This window comes from Leucopleurus acutus (genome assembly GCF_964270905.1).
Source record: "Leucopleurus acutus genome assembly, chromosome: 1".
Lineage (NCBI taxonomy): Eukaryota > Metazoa > Chordata > Mammalia > Artiodactyla > Delphinidae > Leucopleurus > Leucopleurus acutus.
This window is the reverse complement of record NC_139142.1, coordinates 145,000,662-145,022,724: the sequence shown is the minus strand read 5'-3', so window position 1 is coordinate 145,022,724 and position 22,063 is coordinate 145,000,662. Positions and strand designations below refer to the sequence as shown.

General features: G+C 51.6%; 1 protein-coding gene across 1 annotated transcript in view; it reads left to right on the top strand.

Annotated features, from left to right (window-relative positions):
* Positions 1-22,063, top strand: part of TMEM266 (transmembrane protein 266) — a gene marked incomplete at both ends in the record, with an annotated part of 86,526 nt that overhangs the window by 13,182 nt on the left and 51,281 nt on the right. Inside the window, 2 exons of the mRNA XM_082835997.1 lie at positions 5,601-5,755; positions 8,651-8,724. Coding sequence (XP_082692123.1) covers positions 5,601-5,755; positions 8,651-8,724 — 229 coding nt within the window. The remainder of the gene's footprint in view (positions 1-5,600; positions 5,756-8,650; positions 8,725-22,063) is intronic.

Sequence of the window (22,063 nt, the reverse complement as noted above, 5' to 3'; positions counted from 1 at the left end):
TTCTAAAAGTTATCCTCTCAAACTTTTATGAAGACACCTAAGTATAGAAAGCAGAAGAAGTAAGGGTACTCGGCCTCTCCTCCCTCTCCAGGGTTTCTCTGAGGCCGCAGGAGTGACTGGTGCACCCACACAGTAGAACAGTCACCTGCCTGCCAGGAGATGCCATCTGGTTGGTATTTACAGACTTTGGCAGCCGAAGCCGGCCTCCTGGAGCTGTCCCCTCGCTGCCACTGCACCGATAGGAAATTGAGAGACGCCTGCCCTCTGGTGGTGATCCTGGGGATAACACCACCCTGAGAACCAGCTCTAGGGCTTTGATGGGCTGAACGCTCAAGAGATGGAGGAAGGTATCTTTTCTAATTAAAGAGTCAATGCTGATTTCCCTTTTGACCCATTAAACTCCTTGAGTCATTATTTAATCACTCAGGGATATTTTGAAGCTGGAAATATTCTATTTTTCTACTAAAACCCAGTCTCCTAGGAATATCTGAGTCATTTGAATTTCAGAGGAAATTTTGTTAGTAGCTGGGATTTCCAAACACTGGGGCAGCCAGAAAGTCTTCTGCTTCATCCCAGCCTCTTTTCTGGAGTCTTGGGGTCCGTGGTCCTGCTCTTCAAGGAGCTGGAAGCCCAGAGCCTGCTTGGCCTCCGGCTTCAGCCTCAGGTCTGGGCTAAGAAGCCCTCGATGCCCCCAAACACATACACTCAGTCTCAGCGCTACTTTCTGCTCCCCAGGGGGCCTACCTGCTTCCCCATTCCCTCAGTGTTGGGTCCTGCACCTCGGCCCCAAGGGCTGGCTGGGGACCTGCTTGCCTTCACTGCCTCATCTCTCCTGCACCCAGACTCCCTTTGCCATGCCCTGCCCACCTCCTGAGCTACCCGTTACCTCTTGTTAAATCCAAAGCAGTGGTTGTCACCTAAATCACTGAGATGCAGACACTTTTCAGTGGGTATGGGAAGGCCCAAGAGTCCGCATTTCCAACAAGGTCCCACGTGATGCTGATGCTGCTGGTCTACGGAGCCCACTGAGCATCAAGGAGCAAGGACAGTGGTTCTCAATCTCAGCTGCACATTGGAATCACCTAAGGAGATCAACACATGCTAAGGCCTGGGTCCCACCCCATAGTGTGTGGTTTGTGTGGTCTGGTGTGTGGCCCAGGCACTGGGATTTTTAAAAGCTCTCTTAGTGGTCCTCAGCCAGGGTTGAGAACCACTGACCTGGAAACAGATTGCAGCCCCCCTGCCGCCACTCCTCAGCCGCTACTGTATCCCTGGACACCATCCTTTCTTGGATGGGTGGTCTCCCTCCATCTGCTTCAGTTGAGTCCTCCCCTGTGTGTATTGTCCTGGGGTTCACATAGAGTGTGTGCAAATAGCACCCCTTGAACTGGTGCACAAAGGGGGTTTCAGGAAGTCACCCCCAGATGGGCATGGTTGAGGGGCTTGTAGTGGAAGGCAGAGCAGAGGTGGGGGGAACCACTGGGCTGGTGCGGGAGCGGAAGCAGAGGACCAGGGCAGTGAGCATGGGCTCCACTTTGCAGCTGCCTTGGGCTTTTTTGGGAACTGCGTGGGTTGGTTGCCCCGTGGGCTGTGGGAACACCTGCAACACCTGCTCGGGGTGGGGTTAGGTCAGCTGCCCCCAGCCCTGAAGGGGAAGCCCTTCCGGGTGAGGCCTACCCTGACCACCTAGTTTAAAATGTCACCCTTCATGCCCCCCTTTCCTCCCACAGTGCCTACCACCTTGTAGGACACCATGGAATGTCAACTGCCCTAGAGCCGTGGCCTGTGTTGAGCACAGTGCCTGACTAGCACATGGGGTGTCTGGCGTTCACCTGACTTCCAGACCTTCCCCTCCCTGCCTGGTTTCTGAGTCCTGCCACCTTCCTGGCCCCTCCCTGGCTGCTTCCCGAGGCCGAGGAGTGCCGTGGTGCCAGGGCAAGGCTCGCATTGCCAGCTTTGGACTACAGGTCCCCACTTTGCACCGACCGCTTCCTAATAACCAAACCTGGGTCTGCTTAGGAAGTTTTTCTGATCAAACAAGAAAACGAAAAGCAACATCTTTTCTTCTTTTTTCTGGCTGCACCTTGCAGCACGCGGGATCTTAGTTCCCCAACCAGGGATCGAACCCGTGCCCCCTATATTGGGAGCGTGAAGTCTTAGCCACTGGGCCACCAGGGAAGTCCCAAAAGCAACATCTTAACATTTGAAGCCGCAACATAAAATGACTTTTCGTTCCCATGGAGAGGCAGGTCAAGTGTGGAGTCTCCTTTTTAGAGGGAAAGCCTGCCACTTGAAGAAACAAGTGGTTTGTTTCATCCCTTTCTCCCTGTGGGACCTTCCTCTCAGGGTAGAAGGCCCGGTCTCTGAGGGATGCACCCCACGCTTCTGGGGTGCACAAGGCACAGATGAGATCAGGTGCCCCGCTTCTCACACTGGACGTGCAGGCGAGTCTTCCTCTGGTTGCTCAGCATGGCGCCAGCCCAGGCAGACGGCTTTGGCACCTGCCCTTTTCATTTATCACTGCGGAGGGTGCTTGCCTCAGACTTCAGGTGACAGTGAAATGGCATCAGTGTAGGGGCCACAGACGATCGGACTGGGTTTTAGAGAGGATGTGGAATTGGAGCTGGGTCTCCTTTGGGAACCGGGGAGGAGGGCAGGAGGGTAGGAGGCCACAGGAAACTTCCAGAGGGAGTGCCGAGGCAGCTGGAGGCTGGGCGAGAACTGGGGTGAGAGGTGCGAAAGATTAAAAATAGGGCCAGCGGAAGGGGGCGGGGATGTCACACTATGGGAGAAGGAGGGGTGACACTCTCGGGATGTATCAGGAGGAGAGGCGGTCAGCCAAGTAATGATGGCCAAAGGTACCTTACAATTCAGAGGGTCTTTCATAGGCAAAAGCATACACAGCTGATAGCACCTGTGGGTGGAGCCTCCAGGATTCTCTGTGCCAGGTAGGGCGCGGCTGTCCCTGCCCACTCTGGTCCTTCTTTCCTGGCCTCCTGGACAGACACGCTCAGCCCTCCCACAGGTGTCCTTCACGTGGCCTTTCCTTTCCTGACACTGTCTTCTAATCTGTATCCCAGGGATCCCATGCATTCCTCTGACCAAATCCCAGCCACCCTCACCAGGCCCCCTCAAGACCCCTCTGCTCTGAATTTAGGGCTGTCAGTTTAGCAAATAAGAATAGAGGACACCCATTTAAATTTGAGTTTCAGATAAACAATGAATAAATTTTTTTAGTGTCAGTATATCCTATACAACATTTGGGACATACTTATACTAGAAAATCGTTGATAGATTATTTACCTGAGATATAACTGCTTGTCCCGTATTTTCTCTGGCAACCCTACTGAGCTCCACATGGTATCAGTTTGGGGTTTACCCTGTAGCCTGTTGCTTTTGGGTGGCCCTCGTGAACCTGCAGGAAGGTGGAGAGAAGTGGTTCCACGGGGGACTTTGAAACCCATCTGCAGCACGTGAAGCAGGCCTTCATCGATGGCCTTCTGTCTGGCCTCCGCTCGCCTTTGTCCCCCTGTCTTCTGCTTGTCCTCAGTGAGAACCCTCTCTTCTGCCTGGCAGCTCTCCTCGCTTCTCGCCCCATGCTCTTGGCCATGGGCGAGGGTGTCCCATCAATCATCCTCTGCTTGTCCAAAAATGCCTCCCTCCTCTTCCCCCGTCACCTGAAAGCCAAATTTCCTTGAAGAGCCATGAGCTTTGTCCCACTTTCCAACAGCTGGGGCCTCCTTCAAGCTTTCCCTTGATGGACTGTGGGGAAGAAATCTCCCTGAAGCACCTACATTATTCCTCCGAGGAGAAGGGAGCACCTCAAGGCAGAGCTCCCCTTTCCAGAGACACCCTCGGGATCTTCAGGGATGGGTACCGGCCGCTTTGCAGCAGGCTCCAGCCAATTGCTCCCTCTGGACAGGAAGGACAGTGGGTGACGGCCGAATCTTTGGGCCATCAGATAATTTATCATCATCATCACCATCACCATCAACTACTTGGTGCTTTACAGGTCAGATACATTTTCTCATTTAACTGTCAATAACCCTGGAGGCTAAGGAGTTTGACAGATGGGGAGGCTGACGTCCGGAGTGCCTTTGACGTGGTCCCGGGAGGCTGAAGGCCAAGCCAGCAGTGAGGACTCCCCAGCCAGTGCTGTCTCTGCTGTTCTAGGGCGCCTAATTCTTCCTCATCAAGGCAGGCAGGCGGGTCCAGCTTCTAAACAACCCACCAAGGCAGTGAGGTCTGACTTCACCATCCCCATGCCCCCTTAGAGGCACCCCCTTTCCACCAGGATCTTGTGTTCCTGAAGGGAGTGGATCACATGCCCTCAGGGGCCCACCAGCTCTGAGATTCTGTGCCTTCTCTCCACTTCCAAACCTACTCAGGAAAGATTTCATTGTTGGTGGCCTCACGTCTCTGTGTGAACGTTCACGATCATCTAGTCAAAGGTTTCCCAAAAGACGGTCCATAGAACACTAGTCCCTCCAGGTGCTACATGACAAAAGAGTGCGTGGGCCAGCGAGTTTGGGAAAAACTGATACTGAAATCCCTTTTGGAGCACAGTGATGCATGATAGCATATTAATGGCACTACAAGGTCCTGCAGAGAAAAATAGCCACTTAACTTTTTTTTTATAATGTTTTAAAATTTTTATTTATTTTTGCCTGCACTGGGTCTTCGTTCCAGTGCGCGGGCTTTCTCTAGCTGTGGCGAGTGGGGGCTACTCTTCATTGTGGTGCACGGGTTTCTCATTGGGGTGGCTTCTCTTGTTGTGGAGCACGGGCTCTAGGCGCATGGGCTTCAGTAGTTGTGGCTCGCGGGCTCAGTAGTTGTGGCTCACGGGCTCTAGAGCGCACGCTCAGTAGTTGTGGCACATGGGCTTAGTTGCTCCGTGGCATGTGGGATCTTCCCGGCCCAGGACTCGAACCTGTGTGCCTTACATTGGCAGGCAGATTCTTAACCACTGAGCCACCAGGGAAGCCCTATCCACTTAACTTTGACCCAAATTTTCTAAAACTTATCCAACCCTAGTAACTTTTTATTGAGTAACAATCATTAACTTTCTGTGGAACTAGCGTTCCTTACAATCTACTTTGAGAAACAGGGATCAGTTCAAATCTTTCCTTGTATAGCTGAAAAAACAGAAAATTCACTTACGAATTCATTGAGCATTTATTAGAGGTGGGCTGAGGGTATCCTAAATGCAGAGCCTGTGCTAGGCTCTGAGACCTGTGCGGAAGTATGATATAATAAGTGTAATAATAATAATTCATGCAGCACTTACCACATAGCCAGGCTCTCCACTAACCTTTGTGGTCTTCCATCTTTACAAGAAGCCTATGAGATGTGGTTTTGTACCCATTTTAAAGATGAGGAGACTGAAGCACAGGGAGATGCTGTGAGCTGCCCAGGTCAGCCTGCATACCGAGCTCCATCTCTTAATGAGATGTTTCCGGTCTTCATCATTCTACCTAGTGGCCCCTTGAAGAAAGCTGTGTTTCATCAGGAAGCACAGAGCCGGGGAGGTGTTGAGAGCAGGGCTGTGGTGGGGACGCCACCCCCTCTCAGTGCCTCCTCCCCCACTTTTGTCCCCGCAGGTCTACCTGGCTGAAGCCGTGCTGTGGGAAGAGAGCAGCCGTGTGGCAGGTATTTTTGCTCAGTGCAAGTGTCAACAGTTTCCTGGTAGCCTGTGTAATATTGGTGGTGATTCTCCTGACTCTGGAACTTCTAATAGATATAAAGCTTCTCCAGTGTGAGTAGCAAGAGAGATACATATGTAAATACATATGATGTCAATATTCCATGTGCATTCATCAGGGGTCCCCAACTAGCAGTGTGATCTGCCCCCAGCCTGACGGCGCTGCCCACCCCCGGCCCCATGGCTCATGGGTATGACCACTGGGAGGAAAGCATCTGGCAGCTTCTCTCCCTGCCACCCCCAGCATCGCTTTGCCCCGCTCCGCCCAGTGTGGCCTCTTCACTCCCCTTCCCCAGCATTCCATGATCAGAAACTGATGAGATCCAAAATGTTGGGGACCCCTGTGTGCACCATTTTTTTTATTGTTCCCATTTGGAATTTTCCAGGTTGGGATTTGCTGTAGCTTAAAGAGAGTTCCCATGTGTGGAGGCGTCTCACCTTGTAGTAACTAATAATGACAGCAGCCACAATGACGCTATGATTCCTTGTATTTTTATCCATCTGTAAGTTGGCAGCGTTATTTATCTATAACGTGATCATTTTGAAAGCACTTCTCCATGTATTTGACCCTAGCAGCAACCCTGTGAGACAGGCAAGACTGGTATTATCCCTTTTTATGGATTTGGGAATTAAGCTTGGGAGAAGTTAGACTTTTCCTAGTTGAGAGGTATCAGAGCTGGGACTTCAAGCCATCAGGCCCGTTTTCTTTCCCAACCTGGTCCTCTGGGTGTTCGTCCTAGTTTCATGTTCACGGGAGCCTGACGCACATGGCAGCAGATAGCTTGTCTGCCACCTCTTCTGTCCTTCCAGGTGTCCCTTGGCAGCACGTCTGTCAGAGCGGAGGGCCCTCTTCCTGCCTCCCACCCCGTAGACCCCTGTTTGGTGCACCAGCAGGGGGCCAAGGGTCTTGACTCTTGGCTTTGGCTGAGTGAGTGGTTTCTGGTAGAGCTCCTGGCTCCCCAGAGGTCCCCCAGTCAGAAGACGGCTCATTCAAGTGCAAATGAAAAAAAGAAATGAAATTGTTGACCCCCCCCACCCCCGACCCGAGAGATTTCCTTTCCTGCCATTGGCCAACGTCCAGGACGGTAGATCTGGCCACCCCCGGACCCATTCAGTCATCTTAGACTTGTATTCTCCAATGCCCCCGGACCCTTTACCGGAGTCTCTGTATCCAGGGTCCGTCCTCTTCAGGGTTCCAATCAGCCGTCCCCGCTCTCTGAGAGAGGACGGCGGGGAGTGCAGAACTGCTTTTGTCTGATAAGCCTCGTTGGCTTTTGTACAGCTGGTGGCCCCTTGGTTCCAATCAAAGTATCTTCCAGCAGAAAGTGACTAGCACTGATTTTACAGTCAACCTGTCTTCAATTAAACCATGTTGTATACTTTCCCTCCTACTCATTGGTATGTCTGCTTTTTATGAGGTCTGACGGTAACAGAGTCATTCTTTCCTGGGTTATACTTGGGGCTCCTGGCCGCTCAGGCATTGAGTAGAACTGAGAACACGGCCGACGCTGGAATTTTGCTTAAAACTAAGCATCCAGGAGATTGATTTTGGTGGGAGATCCACTAGCAGCTCATAAAAGGCATCTTAAATTCCATAAAATGCACAATCAGAGATTTATTGCTCTTCTGAAGCAAACCATAAAAAAAGGCACAGGAATTCATTTGAGAAATAATGGGGAGAGATTTTATGCTTCCAGAATCATCTGGAGGTCTTTTCAGAGTCACACAGGCCTCAGCCTCCCGGTTCCCACTCGTATTCATGTGACCCAGGACGGAAAGAATCCACAGTGTGGCAGGACTTGCCTTCTGAGGCTCGTATTGGTCCAAAGCCAGGAACCCCAAAGTCTCCCACTTGGAACCTGTCTTTGAAGCCTCCTTCCCCCAGGACATGCTCCAGGACCTTGTTTCCACCCACCCCCAGGGCTTGCCGATGTCAGAGCTTTGGGGGAGGCTGTGGGTTCCTCTCCTTCGGCCAGCCCACCCCACTGATAGCTCTGGGCATCTTTCCTTGTCCCCCAGGGGATCTGAGCTGCGTGCTGACCAGAAGGAAGTGTGCTCCCAGCTGCATTCCTGCACCTTGTTTTAGTCCTGCCCCACTGTCCGGGGACGTTCTGAGGGGGCATCCCCTCCCACCCACTCTCCATCGGAGCCCACCTGACCTTGTCCTGGGCCCCAGCACCCTACTTTTGGCCTTACTCCCTGATAAACTATGCTCCGCTACAGCTCAGAGGCTGGTCACGGCCCCTGTATTGTGAAAGGGCCTGCCAGAGGTGCTGCCTTAATGCCAAGGATTGCCTGGTGGAAGGTGGGGTGGGAGCTTTCAGTGGCCGATAGCTCTCCCCGCTCATACTCTGGCGTCCGGAGGCGTGGCAGCCCCCAGCTGCTCGCTCTGCCACTTTCAGGAGGCTGACACCCTGCCCCACCACTGGTGTCCTCTCCAGTCCCGGCTCCTGCCTTCTCCCCCAGAAGACCCTGGCTGACGCCGCCGTCTCAGCCACTCAGAATTTTCAGAATGAGAAGAGTAAGCTTGCCTTAAGCCCCACTCACAGTGCTTTGGGGGTGAATTGTGGGGATTTCTGGAAGCTCATCTCGATCTGACCGAAGCTGCCCACCCAGGTCTGAGATGTCTTCCTGCTCCCTCTGGAAGGCTCCCCTGGAAGGCTTCTTTCTGGGCGCAAAGCCCACGGCGGCTGATGGGACGGAGCTGGAGCTCTGAGAGGCAGCCCGTTGGATGGAGGGAAGAACAGCATCACCGGCCCACCAGCCTCCCACCACCTCCATCACAGACACCCCTTAAAGCTGCCTGGTGTTCTCTGGCCCGAATGCATCCAGTTCTAAATACTCATGCTCCGGGCTTCTGGAGGCCTGCCTCCGCGCTGTGAGGCCCCCTCTACAGTTGCACCTAATTCCTTGCTCCTAAAATTGGCCCCTGTTATTGTGCTTTTGCAGTTTCCAGTGCATTCCAGTTTGCTGGCGTGATACACTGGATCAGTCTGGTCATTCTCTCAGTGTTCTTCTCAGAGGTAGGTCGAGACTTGGGCCCTGTGACCATCTCTTTAGGGCAACTCCTGGCCCAGGGAGACCAAGCTTTATTCTCTAAACACTTTCTAATGACAGACCCTCTGCCAGACCTTGAGGCTGCAAAGAGGGAGACACGATGCAGGGAGCTGAGTTCTGTGCTGGGCCTCAGCGGGTGACCCAGACGGTGAGCAGGTGTCGTCCAGGTGAGGGTAGATGGTGACATCTGTGAAGGTGAGACTGAGTGAGACATAGTTGAAGGAGAGCAAATAGTTTGTGTGACTGGTAAGGAGAAGGCGGAGGCCGGGCTGAAGCCCAGGGGGCTGGAGGTGGGGAGACTGATTAGGACGCTGTGGCCATGGTCCTGGGTACATAGGTGACTTGCCCCTCGGGGCCGAGGCCCAGGGGGCAGAGAGGGCGGAGTCACAGGGCTGGGCAGTGGACTGGACCCAGTGCTTCAGTGGGTACACGGTCTGGCTAGACTGAGCTGTGCCCCCTCTGTGGGAGCAAAGGGGCACGTGTCTGGGATGAGGGAGCATGGGTGCCCTTCGCCGTTGCTAGAGCCAGCTGATGAAGCCCGAGTCCGTATCTCTATGTGTGAGGTAAGAGGGAAAAAGCACCTGGAAGCTCATGGACCCTGGGTTTTGGTGGGAGCTGATAGCCCTGAGTGGGTCTGAAATGTGTGGGAACAGTTCCCCCACCTTGACATGGGGGTGAGTGACGCGTCCTCTGAGCAGCTCCCAGCCTCTCACAGTGACCCCCTGGCCTGTGTGTCAGGGGCATTGACTTGGGGCTGCTCCCGGCAGGGTCTTCAGGGGAAGCCGAGAAGACTGGGCTTCATCCTATGTGCGGTGGCGGGTCTTTGAAGGACTGGAGAGTTTTGTGTGGAAATCCTGTTCCTCCTAACAGAAGACGGGCCCAAGTCAGCTGGCCACTGGCCCACTCCCTGTGTGTGCCCTCGGCCCCACGACCACAGGTCCAAATTAGCCCATGCAGAACCCCAGTGGGGCCTTTCAGCATGGTCAGCAACCGTGGGCAGAAAGAAAGGAATACGGTACAGAGCCTGCTGGGGTGGCATGTATGCCTGCACGTGTGCACGTGCGCACGCACACACACACACGCACGCAGCTTACACCAGCAAGGGTCTCAGAGGCAGAGGGGGCTCTGAGTCCCAGAGCCCAGCGGGGCCTTGAAGGAGGAAGGATGCTCCGGGAGAGCAATGCTGTGGGTGGAGGTACGGAGGAAAAGTTTTTTGTACTGTGATCAGGGAGCCCAAGGAGTTAGGCACCCCAGGGTCCTCCTGGGCCGGCTCTGACCCCATCTAATGGCACACACTTTCTCTCTCAGACTCAGGGGAGGCCTGCGCCTCAGGCCTTGAATCCAGAATCCTGAGTCTGGGTGTGGGGTGTGGTGGGGCTGGTCAGCAGGCATTCCAAGCATGGAACATTCTTTCCCAGGCCTCAGCTCCCGCAGCCCACGGGGTTGGCAGGCGAGGACTCCGACACTGCCCTTCCTGGGAAGCGTCCCTAACAGCTCGCCGAGATCATTGCCCTGGAGGCGCCTCAGACCCCCGAATAGTGCCTGCTCCCCAGCCTGCTGCCCCTTGGAGGGTCCTGCCCTCCTGGCCCCCTTTGTCTCCGCTCACTGGGATTCCCTCCCATGCACACATGGGCTGTGGCCAGATGTCTCCTTGATGCAAACCTTGGAAAATGTGCCATGTGTCTGTGACTGCCAACAAAAATGTTTAATCAGTTGCTGCGGTTCTTCCATCTATCCCTCTGCTTTCGTTTTATTGGCTTTGCAGAATTTATCACCCAGTGTTAATTTGGCATTCCCTTCCTGTCACTGCTGAAGATGAGCCACCTGAAACAGACAAGCGACAGTGCAGAGGAATGGCGGCCTCAGATCCCCCCCCCGCCCCCCCCCCATGCCACGGAAGAGTCTGGGCTTCCCACAGGCTCAGCAGGGAGAGCTGGGGGCTGGCGGAGGATGACTGTGACCTTGGACCTGGTTAGAGATGGTGAGAGTGGGGGTGGAGCTGTAAGGTGGGAGTAACAGAGGAGTAACGGGGTAACAGGAGTAACAGAGGGGTAACAGAGGAGTAACAGAGAGGTAATAGAGGCGTAACAGGAAAGTAACCAGGGAGACCTGCCTCCCCCAGTACACCCAGCCCCGCGTGAGCAGAGGGGCTGGTACCCAGTGATCTCGTGAGGAGGCAGCCCAGCTAGCAAGCCGGGGTTTCACGGACCTCCCAGGAGAACCTAGCATCCGAAGAGGTTAGAGCAGTCCCATAGAGGCCCCGTCCCCCTGCTCCCTGGAGGGCTGGAAATGTGCGAAGGTGTCTGTGCTTCTCACAATGACTGGGGCACAATGACTGGGGCACAGTGACTCCCTCTTTCTAGTGGGAAGGGCCAGGGCAGCCAAACATCCCTCAGCCACAGAGCAGGCCCTGCGTTATTTGCCTGCTGAAAATGCCAGCAGTGGCCCTTTAAAACCACATGGACGAGGACAGCAGCCCAGGGTCACACAGCCAGTTCCCACCAAAAGCGGCCCAAGGCTCTGGACTCTTCGTCTGGTCCATCACCACTGCATCCTCCCCATGGCCCTAGTGCCGGCAGGTGGGGAGCAGACCAAGTATCTGGGGGAAGGGCCTGGACCAGCAACTGAGAAAGAAAAAGCCCAGCCCTGGAATACCTCTGACTACAAACCCAGCACAACTGGCACGCCGCCTCACCTAGGGAGAAGCGAATGCCACCCCTTGGGGGCTGGCCTTTCTTCCTCTGGGAAATGGCTGCAGGCCAAGGGTGGGGGTCAGTCCGAGCCAGATGACTTAACATGGGTGTGGTGTCACAGGCAAATTCCAAGAAAGTCCAACCCAAAGGACTCCTGATGCCAGGCAGCCTTTCACCTAGTGCTGAGCGATATTCCACCCCTTGTCCCAACTGAGCTTTAGGACAGCCCCTGAATTGGGAGGGACACTGTGAGTTAGGAAACTGAGGCCTATAGGAGGAGCAGAAACCTGCCAGGCCTGCAGGTGGGACAGATGCAGGCCTCGGGGTGGGTGTGCAGTGGGCCAGCCCATCCTTGCCCATCTCAGAGCTCTGAGGGCGGCTCCAGGGAAGATGCCCCGGAGGACAGAGCTAGGCCCACAGAAGAGAAGTTCAGGGCTGGTTTGGCCTCAGTTTGAGGACATCTATTCAAATAGGCCGAGCTATTCACCAGTGAGGCAGGTGAGAGCAGGCGCCCCGCACCCAGTCAGGCTGTGTGGGTGCCCGACAGGGGCCCGAGGTGACAATGGGTGCCTGGGAAGCTTCTGGGTCCTGCCGTGCTAGGCCAGGCAGGGTCATCCCACTTCCGTGGGTCCCTGCAGCACCGAGATGGGGCAGAGCCTTCGGAATCCAGATGGAGAATTATGCTAACGGTGTTTCCAAAGTGCCCCCCCTGCCCTTGTCTGAGACCAGGCCCAGCAGCCACTTGCCACCAGGGAGGCCAGCAACTTCTCTTCCTGAGACCGCATGAGGCCTTGGGGCCCGGCCAGGCTGGGCTACCCTGCAGCAGGGCCTTAGTACAGGTCATGGTGTGTCGGCCCCATCCCCTAATTGGGGTGGAGATGCAGAGAGGCCCTGCTCTTCCTGGGAGAGGAGAAAGCCAACCCACGGCCGGCCTTCTGGACAGGAGCCTCAAGGCAGCGGCTGCAGCTGCTGCGTCCTCTTCCTCGTCCTCCTCCCGTTTATTATTATTAGGATTCAGTTGAGGTGACATTTACATAACAAACATTTTAAAGGTTCAGTGGCCTTTAGCACACACAGTGTTGTGTGACCATCACCCCTTCCTAGTTCCAAAGCATTTTCATCACCCCCAGAGGAGACTCTGTCCCCATTAAGTGGCCATTCCCCCATCCCCCCTTTTCCCCAGCCACTGCCAACCACTAACCTGCTTTCTGTTTCTATGAACTTAACTCTTCTGCATATTTCATATAAGCGGAATTGTATGATGTATGACTTTTTTTTTTTTTTTTTGGTGGTGGTATGCGGGCCTCTCACTGCTGTGGCCTCTCCCGTTGCGGAGCACAGGCTCCGGACGCGCAGGCTCAGCGGCCACGGCTCACGGGCCCAGCCGCTCCACGGCACGTGGGATCCTCCCGGACTGGGGCACGAACCCGTGTCCCCTGCATCGGCAGGCGGACTCTCAACCACTGCACCACCAGGGAAGCCCGATGTATGACCTTTTGTGTCTGGCCCTTTCATGCAGCACAGTTTCAAGTTCATCCACGTTGTAGCATGCATCAGTGCCTTGTTCCTTTTGATGTCTCGATACTATTCCATTGTATGGATAGACCACATTTTGTGTATCCATCTGTCAGTTGATCAAGGTTTCCTTTAACATCAGCTGTTAGGGCCACCTCGTCCTCCCCGGCACTGTCTCTTAAAGTTGTCCTCGGCTGCGCTGGGTCTTGAGGGAGTCTGGCCTGCTGGGTTACCTGTGCTGTGTGCCAAGCGAGGGCCGTTGCCAAACTAAACAGAGCCAGGGCCTCCCTCATCTGTGCACATCAGCAGCCACCCCAAGATTCTGGATCTGTGAGGGGTCCCTCTCCTGCCTGCTCCCTCCTCCCAGGGGGGCCCTGGTGAGCCTCAGTCATCAGATGGAAGGCAAGAGGGTTGTGCTTCTTTTTTTTTAATTTATTTTTTATTTTATGTTGGAGTATAGTTGATTAACAATGTTGTGGTAGTTTCAGGTGTACAGCAAAGTGATTCAGGTATACATTATACATGTATCTATTCTTTTTCAAATTCTTTTACCATTTAGGTTGTTACATAATATTGAGCAGAGTTCCCCGTGCTATACAGTAGGTCCTTGTTGGTTATCCATTTTAAGCATAGCAGTGTGTACATGTCAATCCCAAACTCCCTAACTATCCCTTCCCCCCGGTAACCATAAATTCCGTTCTCTAAGTCTGTGAGTCTGTTTCTGTTTTGTAAATAAGTTCACTTGTATCATATAAGCAATATCATATGATATTTCTCTTTCTCTATCTCACTTACTTTACTCAGTATGACAATTTCTAGGTCCATCCATGTTGCTGCAAAATGGCATTATTTCATTCTTTTTAACGGCCGAGTAATAGTCCATTGTATATATGTACCACATCTTCTTTATCCATTCATCTGTTGATGGAATTTAGGTTGCTTCCATGTCTTGGCTATTGTAAACAGTGCTGCAAAGAACTTTGTGGTGCTGTATCCTTTCAGACCATGTTTTTCTCCAGATATATGTCCAGTAGTGGGATTGCTGGATCATATGGTAGTTCTATTTTTAGTTTTTTAAGGAACCTCCATACTGTTCTCCATAGTGGCTGTATCAATTTACATTCCCACCAACAGTGCAAGAGGGTTCCCTTTTCTCCACACCCTCGCCAGCATTTATTGTTTGTAGATTTTTTGATGATGGCCGTTCTGACTGGTGTGAGGTGATACCTCATTGTAGTTTTGATTTGCATTTCTCTAATGATTAGTGATGTTGAGCATCCTTTCATGTGTTTGTTGGCAATCTGTATATCTTCTTTGGAGAAATGTCTATTTAGGTCTTCTGCCCATTTTTGAATTGGGTTGTTTGTTTTCTTGATATTGAGCTGCATGAGCTGCTTGTAAATTTTGGAGATGAATCCTTTGTAAGACGGCGAACTTAATCGATGAATGTTTTGTGTGTTCTGACTGCTCCACCCACCAGCTGTTCCCCAGTCTCTCTCCCTTCCCTCAGCCTCTCTATTCACTGAGACACAGTATTGAAATCAGGCCAGTTAATAACTCTGTAACGGCCTCTAAGTGTTCAAGTGAAAAGAAGAGTCACACATCTCTCACTTTAAATCAAAAGCTAGAAATGGTGAAGCTTAGTGAGGAAGGCATGTCAGAAGCAGAGACAGGCCAGAAACTAGTCCTCCTGCATGAAACAGTTAGCCAAGTTGCGAATACAAAGGAAACTTTCTTGAACGAAATTAAAAGTGCTACTCCAGTGAACACACGAAGGCTGAGAAAGGGAAATAGCTTTACTGCTGCTATGGAGAAAGTTGTAGTGGTCTGGATAGAAGATCAAACCAGCCACAACATTCCCTTAAGTCAAAGCCTACTCCAAAGCAAGGCCCTAATTCTGTGAAGGCTGAGAGAGGCGAGGAAGCTGCAGAAGAAAAGTTGGAAGCTAGCAGAGTTTGGTTCATGAGGTTGATGGAAAGACGCCATCTCCATTACGTAAAAGTACCTGGTGAAGCAGCAAGTACTGATGCAGAAGCGGCAGCGAGTTATCCAGAAGATCTAGTTAAGATCATGAATGAAGGTGGCTACACTAAACAAAGGACTTTCAATGTAGACGAAACAGGCTTCTACTGGAAGAAGATGCCATCTAGAACTTTCATAGCAAGAGAGGAAAAGACAGTGCTGGCTTCAAAGCTTCAAAGGACAGGCTGACTCTCTTGTTAGGGACTTAGGCAGCTGGTGACTTTAAGCTGAAGCCAATCCTCATTTACCATTCTGGAAATCCTAGGGCCCTTAAGAATCATGCTAAGTCTACTCTGCCTGTGCTGTAAAATGGAACAACAAAGCCTGGATGCCAGCACATCTCTTTACAGTATGGTTTACTGAATATTTTAAGCCCACTGTTGATACCTACTTTCTTTCCACATAGTACTGCTCACTGGCAATGTGCCTGGTCACCCAGGAGCTCTGATGGAGATGTACAAGGAGATTCATGTTGTTTTCATGCCTGCTAACATCTATTCTGCAGCCCATGGATCAAGGAGTAATTTTGACTTTTTGGTCTTATTCTTTGAGAAATACATTTTGTAAGGCTCTAGCTGCTACAGATAGTGATTCCTCTGATGGATTTGGGCAAAATAAATTGAAAACCTTCTGGAAAGGATTCACTACTCTGGATGCCATTGGGAACATTCATGATTCATGGGAAGAAGTCAAAATAGCAGCATTAATGGGAGTTTGGAAGAGGTTGACGCCCGCCCTCATGGATGACTTTGAGGGGTTCAAGACTTCAGTGGAAGAAATAACTGCAGATGTGGTAGAAGTAGCAAGAGAGCTAGACTTAGAAGTGGAGCCTGAAGATGTGACTGAATTACTGCAGTCTCATGATGAAACTTTAATAGGTGAGGAGTTGCTTCTTATGGGTGGGCAAAGAAAGTGGTTTCCTGAGATGGAATCTACTGCTGGTGAAGATTGCCGAAACGACAACAAAGGATTTAGAATATTGCATAAACTTAGTTGATGAAGCAGCAGCAGGGTTTGAGAGGATTGACTCCAATTTTGAAAGAAGTTCTACTATGGTAAAATGCAATCAGACAGCATTGCCTGCCGCAGAGGAATCATTCGTGAAAGGAAGAGTCAATCCAAGCAGCGAACTTCTTGTTATCTTATTTTAAGAAATCACCACAGTCACCCAACCTTCAGCAAACACTGCCCTGATCAGTCAGCAGCCATCAACAATCGAGGCAAGACCCTCCACAGCGAAAAGATTACAACTTGCTCAAGACTCAGATGGTTAGCATTTTTTAGCAATAAGTATGTTTTAACCAAGGTATATACGTTATTTCTTTAGACATAATGCTATTGCACACTTAATAGACTACAGTGTAGTGTAAACATAACTTTTATATGCTCTGGAAATCAAAAAATTCCTGACTTGCTTTATTGCAATATTCACTTTTAAAAATATATTTTTAATTTATTGAAGTATAGTTGATTTACAGTGTTTTGTTAATTTCTGCTATACAGCAAAGTGATTCAGTTATACATATATATACTTTTTAATATTCTTTTCCATCATGGTCTATCATAGGAATTTTTTTTTTTTTTTCGGTTCGCGGGCCTCTCACTGTCGCGACCTCTCCCGTTGCGGAGCGCAGGCTCCGGACGCACAGGCTCAGCGGCCATGGCTCACGGGCCCAGCCGCTCCACGGCATGTGGGATCTTCCCGGACCGGGGCACGAACCCGTGTCCCCTGCATCGGCAGGCGGACTCTCAACCACTGCACCACCAGGGAAGCCCCAATCATAGGATTTTTTTAAATAAATTTATTTATTTACTTGTCTATTTATTTTTGGCTGTGTTGGGTCTTCCTTGCTGTGCATGGGCTTTCTCTAGTTGCGGCGAGCGGGGGCTACTCTTCGTTGTGGTGCACGGGCTTCTCGTTGCAGTGGCTTCTCTTGTTGTGGAGCACAGGCTCTAGGCACGCGGGCGCTGTAGTTGTGGCCCATGGGCTCTGGAGCACAGGCTCAGTAGTTGTGGTGCACGGGCTTAGTTGCTCTGCGGCATGTGGGATCTTCCCAGACCAGGGCTCGAACCCATATCCCCTGCATTGGCAGGCGGATTCTCAACCACTGCACCACCAGGGAAGTCCCCTATCATAGGATATTGAATATAGTTTCCTGTGCTGTACAATAGGACCTTGTTGTTAATCCATCCTATATATAATAGTTTGCATCTGCTAATCCCAATCTCCCAATCCTTCCCTCCCCACCCATCTCCCCCTTGGCAACCACAAGTCTGTTCTCTATGTCTGTGAATCTGTTTCTGTTTCCTAGATATGTTCATTTGTGTTGTATTTTAGATTCCACATATAAGTGATATCACATGGTATTAGTCCTTCTCTTTCTGACTTCGCTTAGTATGATAATCTCTAGGTCCATCCATGTTGCTGAAAATGGCATTATTTCATTCTTTTTTTATGGCCGAGTAATATTCCACTGTATACATGTACCACATCTTCTTCATCCATTCATCTGTTGATGGACATTTAGGTTGCTTCCATGTCTTGGCTGTTGTGAATAGTGCTGCTATGAACATAGGGGTGCATGTGTCTTTTCGCATTATAGTTTTGTCTGGATACATGCCCAGGAGTGGGATTGCTTGATCATATGGCAACTCTATTTTTAGTTTTCTGAGGAGCTACCATACTCAATATTCGCTTTATTGAGGTGGTCTGGAACTGAACCTGCAATATCTCCAAGGTGTGCCTGTATAGTCTTCTGTCTCCCCCATCACCTGGCGTAGGGCTGGGCATCTGACACCCACCAATGAAGGCATGAATAAATTAAACATGTGAGAAATTCTTTTTCAAAATCTTGTTTTCATTTCTTCATTTGCCATGACCTTGACAGTGATCTTAGGGAGCATGAAAGTTGGATATAGAGATGAATTTTCTAAACAAGTTGGAATGTACTGCTTTAGACAATGTCAAGCTCACCGCTGGTGGAAGTCGGCAAGCTCAGGCTAGATGACCAGCTCATTGGGCTACCAGACAAGGGATGAAAAATCATTGGAAGGTGGTTGGGCCATGCAATGTAACCTTCAAGGTCCTCCCTCCAGCTCTGAGATTCTAGAAATAATCCCAGGTCCAGAACATTCCACTTAACACCACATTCTCAGCAACAACTGATCCGTGCAAGTGGGGAGAGCTGGGCTAATACTTCTACCTCCTGGAGGAGGGACCTAGTAGGGAAGAAGCACATTCTCAGTGACCCTTGGCCTCAGACACAGACCAAGACCTCATGCCGGGCTGTCAGGGTGACATTCAGAAGGAGCTGAGAGGCCACCACACAGACAACCCAAAGTTTGGGTCCCTGGTGACTCCTCTGGATAAGCACAAGGTTCCGTCTCATCACCCTGATGTATAACAATAATCCTCATGTTTACAAAGATCATTCTGCCCATTGTAGAAAATACAGACAAGACAAAACGAGAAAAAACAAATCGCCCACAGACAACCACTATTCACTTGGTTTACGTCGACAGTGGCCAAGTCACTGGACATTCCCATCACCCACAGACAACCACTATTAACTTGGTTTACGCCCAGTGAGCCTTTTTCAATGCCCAAGTGTGTACGTACACACTTTTTCCTTAAGAAAAACGGGGTTATAGTGGACCTGATATTCTGGAACGCACTTTTTGTCTGTGAATATTTTGTAAATGTCTTTTCATGTACATACTTTTACAACCACGTGCTTGGGATTCTACCTAGTGGTTTTTTTTTTAATTAGCAAATAGTTGAAACACATCAAAAACATAGTGAACCATTTAATGCACACATGTGTTCCCACCATCCAGCTTTGTCAAATCCTAACATTTTGGCAATCCCCTGCCATACAGTGGCTGCAGCCATTGTACGATGTCCCCAGATTAACCCTCATCTTGGACTTGTGGGACTTCTCCCCGTTTTCTGCTGTTATAAACAGCAACAGCCCTGAAGACTCACCCCATCTCAGTGTGACTCAGTTTGGGCTTAAGAGCAGTGACCCTTGAGCCCGTGTGACGCCGCCCCCTGCTCCTCTCCTGCCCAGAGTCCTCCCTTCCGCCCTCTCCTCGCACCACTTCTGGCTGTTTCTGGCTGTCGTGGCGTGTCCTCCCACCCAGGCGGCAGTTCATTCATGTGGGCCAGTGGCATAGAGGGAAGGTCAGGCCCAGGCTCTGAGCCTCCTGGTTCAGCCTCCTGCCAGCTGTCTGGTCCTGGGGAGGTCACTTAGCTTGTCTGAGCATCAGCCTTCCTCGTCTGTAAGAGGAGGTTAAAAATATCCATCTTAGAGGGATTTTGTGAGAAATGAAATAATGTGTATAAAGTCCCTCTATTAGTCTAGGTTTTCCAGAGAAACAAAACCAACAAATATAACCTAGATGTGTATATTTATGTAATAAGAGAGATTTACAGCTTCTTGGTTCACGTGGTGATGGAGGTCAAGAAATGCCCCAGATCTGTAGGGGGCAAAAGCTGGAGGCCCAGGAGAGCTGATGATGCGCATCTCAGTGCACGTGGGAATCTGCAATGTCCCAATTCAAAGACAGTCAAGCAGAGAGAGCAAATCCTTCCTCCCTCTGCCTTTTGGTTTTATCAGGTGGATTGGATAGGATGAGGCCCGTTCACGTTGGGGAGGGCAATCAGCTTTTACTCATTCTTCCAGTTAATGCTAATCTCATCCGAAACACCCTCCCAGACACACCCCAAATGAGGTCTGGCCAGATATCTGGGCACCCTGCGGCCCAGCCAAGTTGACACGTAAAATTAACCTCCTAGCTCCTAATACAGAGCCTGGCACAGAGGAAGGACTTGATAAATGGAAGCTCTTGTTAATTTATTCATTCAGCCCACATTTTTGAGTGACTCCTTGCCAGGTGCTGTAGGTGGTACTGGGCGTGAGGATTCTGCCCTGATCATCAAGGTGCAGGCCCAGCTCAGGTGTTTGCGGTCTACTGGGAAGCCGCCAAGGGGACGTGTGTAATGAGAGAACCGGAAATGGAGCTTAAGTCTCCTGCTGCAGTCAGTAGGAGACCTCAGAGGGAAAGCAGGCTGCTTGCGGATGTGTGAGGTGCTAGGTGCGCGGTGGGGATAGAGGACCTTCAGGCAGCAGTCACAGAGCAGACAAGGGACAGCGTGAGCGACCACAGCGTGCCTGGTTGTTGACTACAGCAGGGAATGGTGAGAGATGTCCTGGGGACCAGGCCAGGTCATGAAATGCCCTCCATGTCTTGCTCAGGAGTGGGGGGTCTTGTTTTGAAGGCAGTGGGGAGGAGGCCCCAGGCAGGAGAAGCGGGTGATGAAGTTGGACTTTTAGAGAAATCCCTCTGGCAGCTGGTAAGGAGCAGCGGTTGGAGGTGGGGGCAGACTGGAATTTGGAGACTATTTAGGAGGTGCCATTTAGCTGTAAGAGGTTAAAGGTTTGACCCAGAGCAGTGGAAGTGGGACAGAGGAAGGGACAAGCTGGACAGAGTTGAAGGAGCTAAACTCTGCAGGACTTGGGGACCGGCCATCCTGGGGGAGGGGGCACATGCGAGCGAGAGTGAAGGTGAGCACGACTTCCGGGGGAGGCTGGCCTCCTAAGAGGGCGTGGGGATGCCCTGTGCTAAGCCTGGGAACTGCTGCAGGAGGAGGTCTCAGCTGGAGTCGTGGACTGGGTGGGGCTTCAGGGTGTCGGGTGCGAGTTGAAGCCAAGGGTGCAATTGTCCGGGGATAAGGGAGAGTGAGAGGAGAAGAAATGGAGCCCCAGGAAACAATTTTGGGATGGAAAGCTGACTGAGAAGGTGTAGCCAGGGAGGTGGGAGGAGAACCCAGAGGGTGTGGGATCCTGGAAACAAAAGGAGGCCTTCTAGAACAAGGAAGCCAGCAGCACACCTGAAGCTGCTGAGGGGTCATTGGTAACCAGGGCGAGCAGTTTTCCTGGAATGTTGGGTGCTGGCATCAGACTGCAGTGGGTTTAGTGGAGGCATCTCTTCAGAAACTTGGGAGAACGTGGGGTCAGTGAGAGATGTTTCAGGGTGGAGGAAGTGGAGGTGTTCATATGCCCAGAGGGAGTTCTGGGACAAACCTTGCACATCATGTGGGTTCCAGTTTCTCTCTTCGTCACCCAAGCCTAGCACGGTGCCCCCTGCACAGGGAGCACACAGCCAGGGCATGTCAGTGCTTAATTCACTGCCGTTTGGTCATGTTGTCACCACTGTGCTCTACCCTGTGGGTCTTGAACCCACTCTTTTAAGGTAGCCGGGAACCTCCTGCCAAAATGAACCCAGCATGGCGGGAGACAGTGCAGCCAGTGTGCCTGGGAGCCCAGGTCCCTGGAGATATCAGCTGCTGCCTCTCGGAAGGGGGTCATCTTTAGACCCCTAGGGAGGAGGCAGTCTCCATTCACCATCCTCTTCCGCACAGATTTGGAAGACTTGAGGAGGGAAGGAGGGAAGGGGTGGCTGCTGGCTCTACTCCTGTTTTATCAACGCCTAACCCCAGGGGGCACCCTTGTGCTGCCTGCAATCACCCCTCAACCTGTGCATGTCATCCAGCAAACCTTTCTTTTGCAAACCAGTTCAAGACTGCTTTTAGCCCCCACAAACGTTCCTCACATTTCCTAAGTTCTCCTTGTAGCTGGATCCCGGACTCCATGTCTTCCTTTTGCTTCTCTAGTTTAACCGGGGGCTTGCAGAGGAGGGAGCCTGTAGCCGTCTTGGCAGCAAAAACTTGCCCAAGGGTACATCTGCTTCTTGAGGAAGTACCAGGGGTCAGCCCCCAGCGGCCTGCTGCCCATCGTGTGTCTTCCTCAGGCCAGGCTGTTCCCCCTAAGCCGTGCAGCACTCCGCTCCCCAACGCCACCGGCTGCAGCCTTCCAGGGGCACAAGCTCAGGGCGAGATGTGTGCTGCTCCATTTTCGCCGGCTGGTGGGCCCGGCTTTGGGAATGGCTCTGCAGGGAGCGAGGGTGCCAGCCCCCACTCTGCTCAGCAGGCAGTGAGCCAGGGGATCTCCCTCTGCTTGGGGAAGGGGTGCCTTTGAAAAATTTGCTCAAAGGCGTCTGATAGACGAGCAGG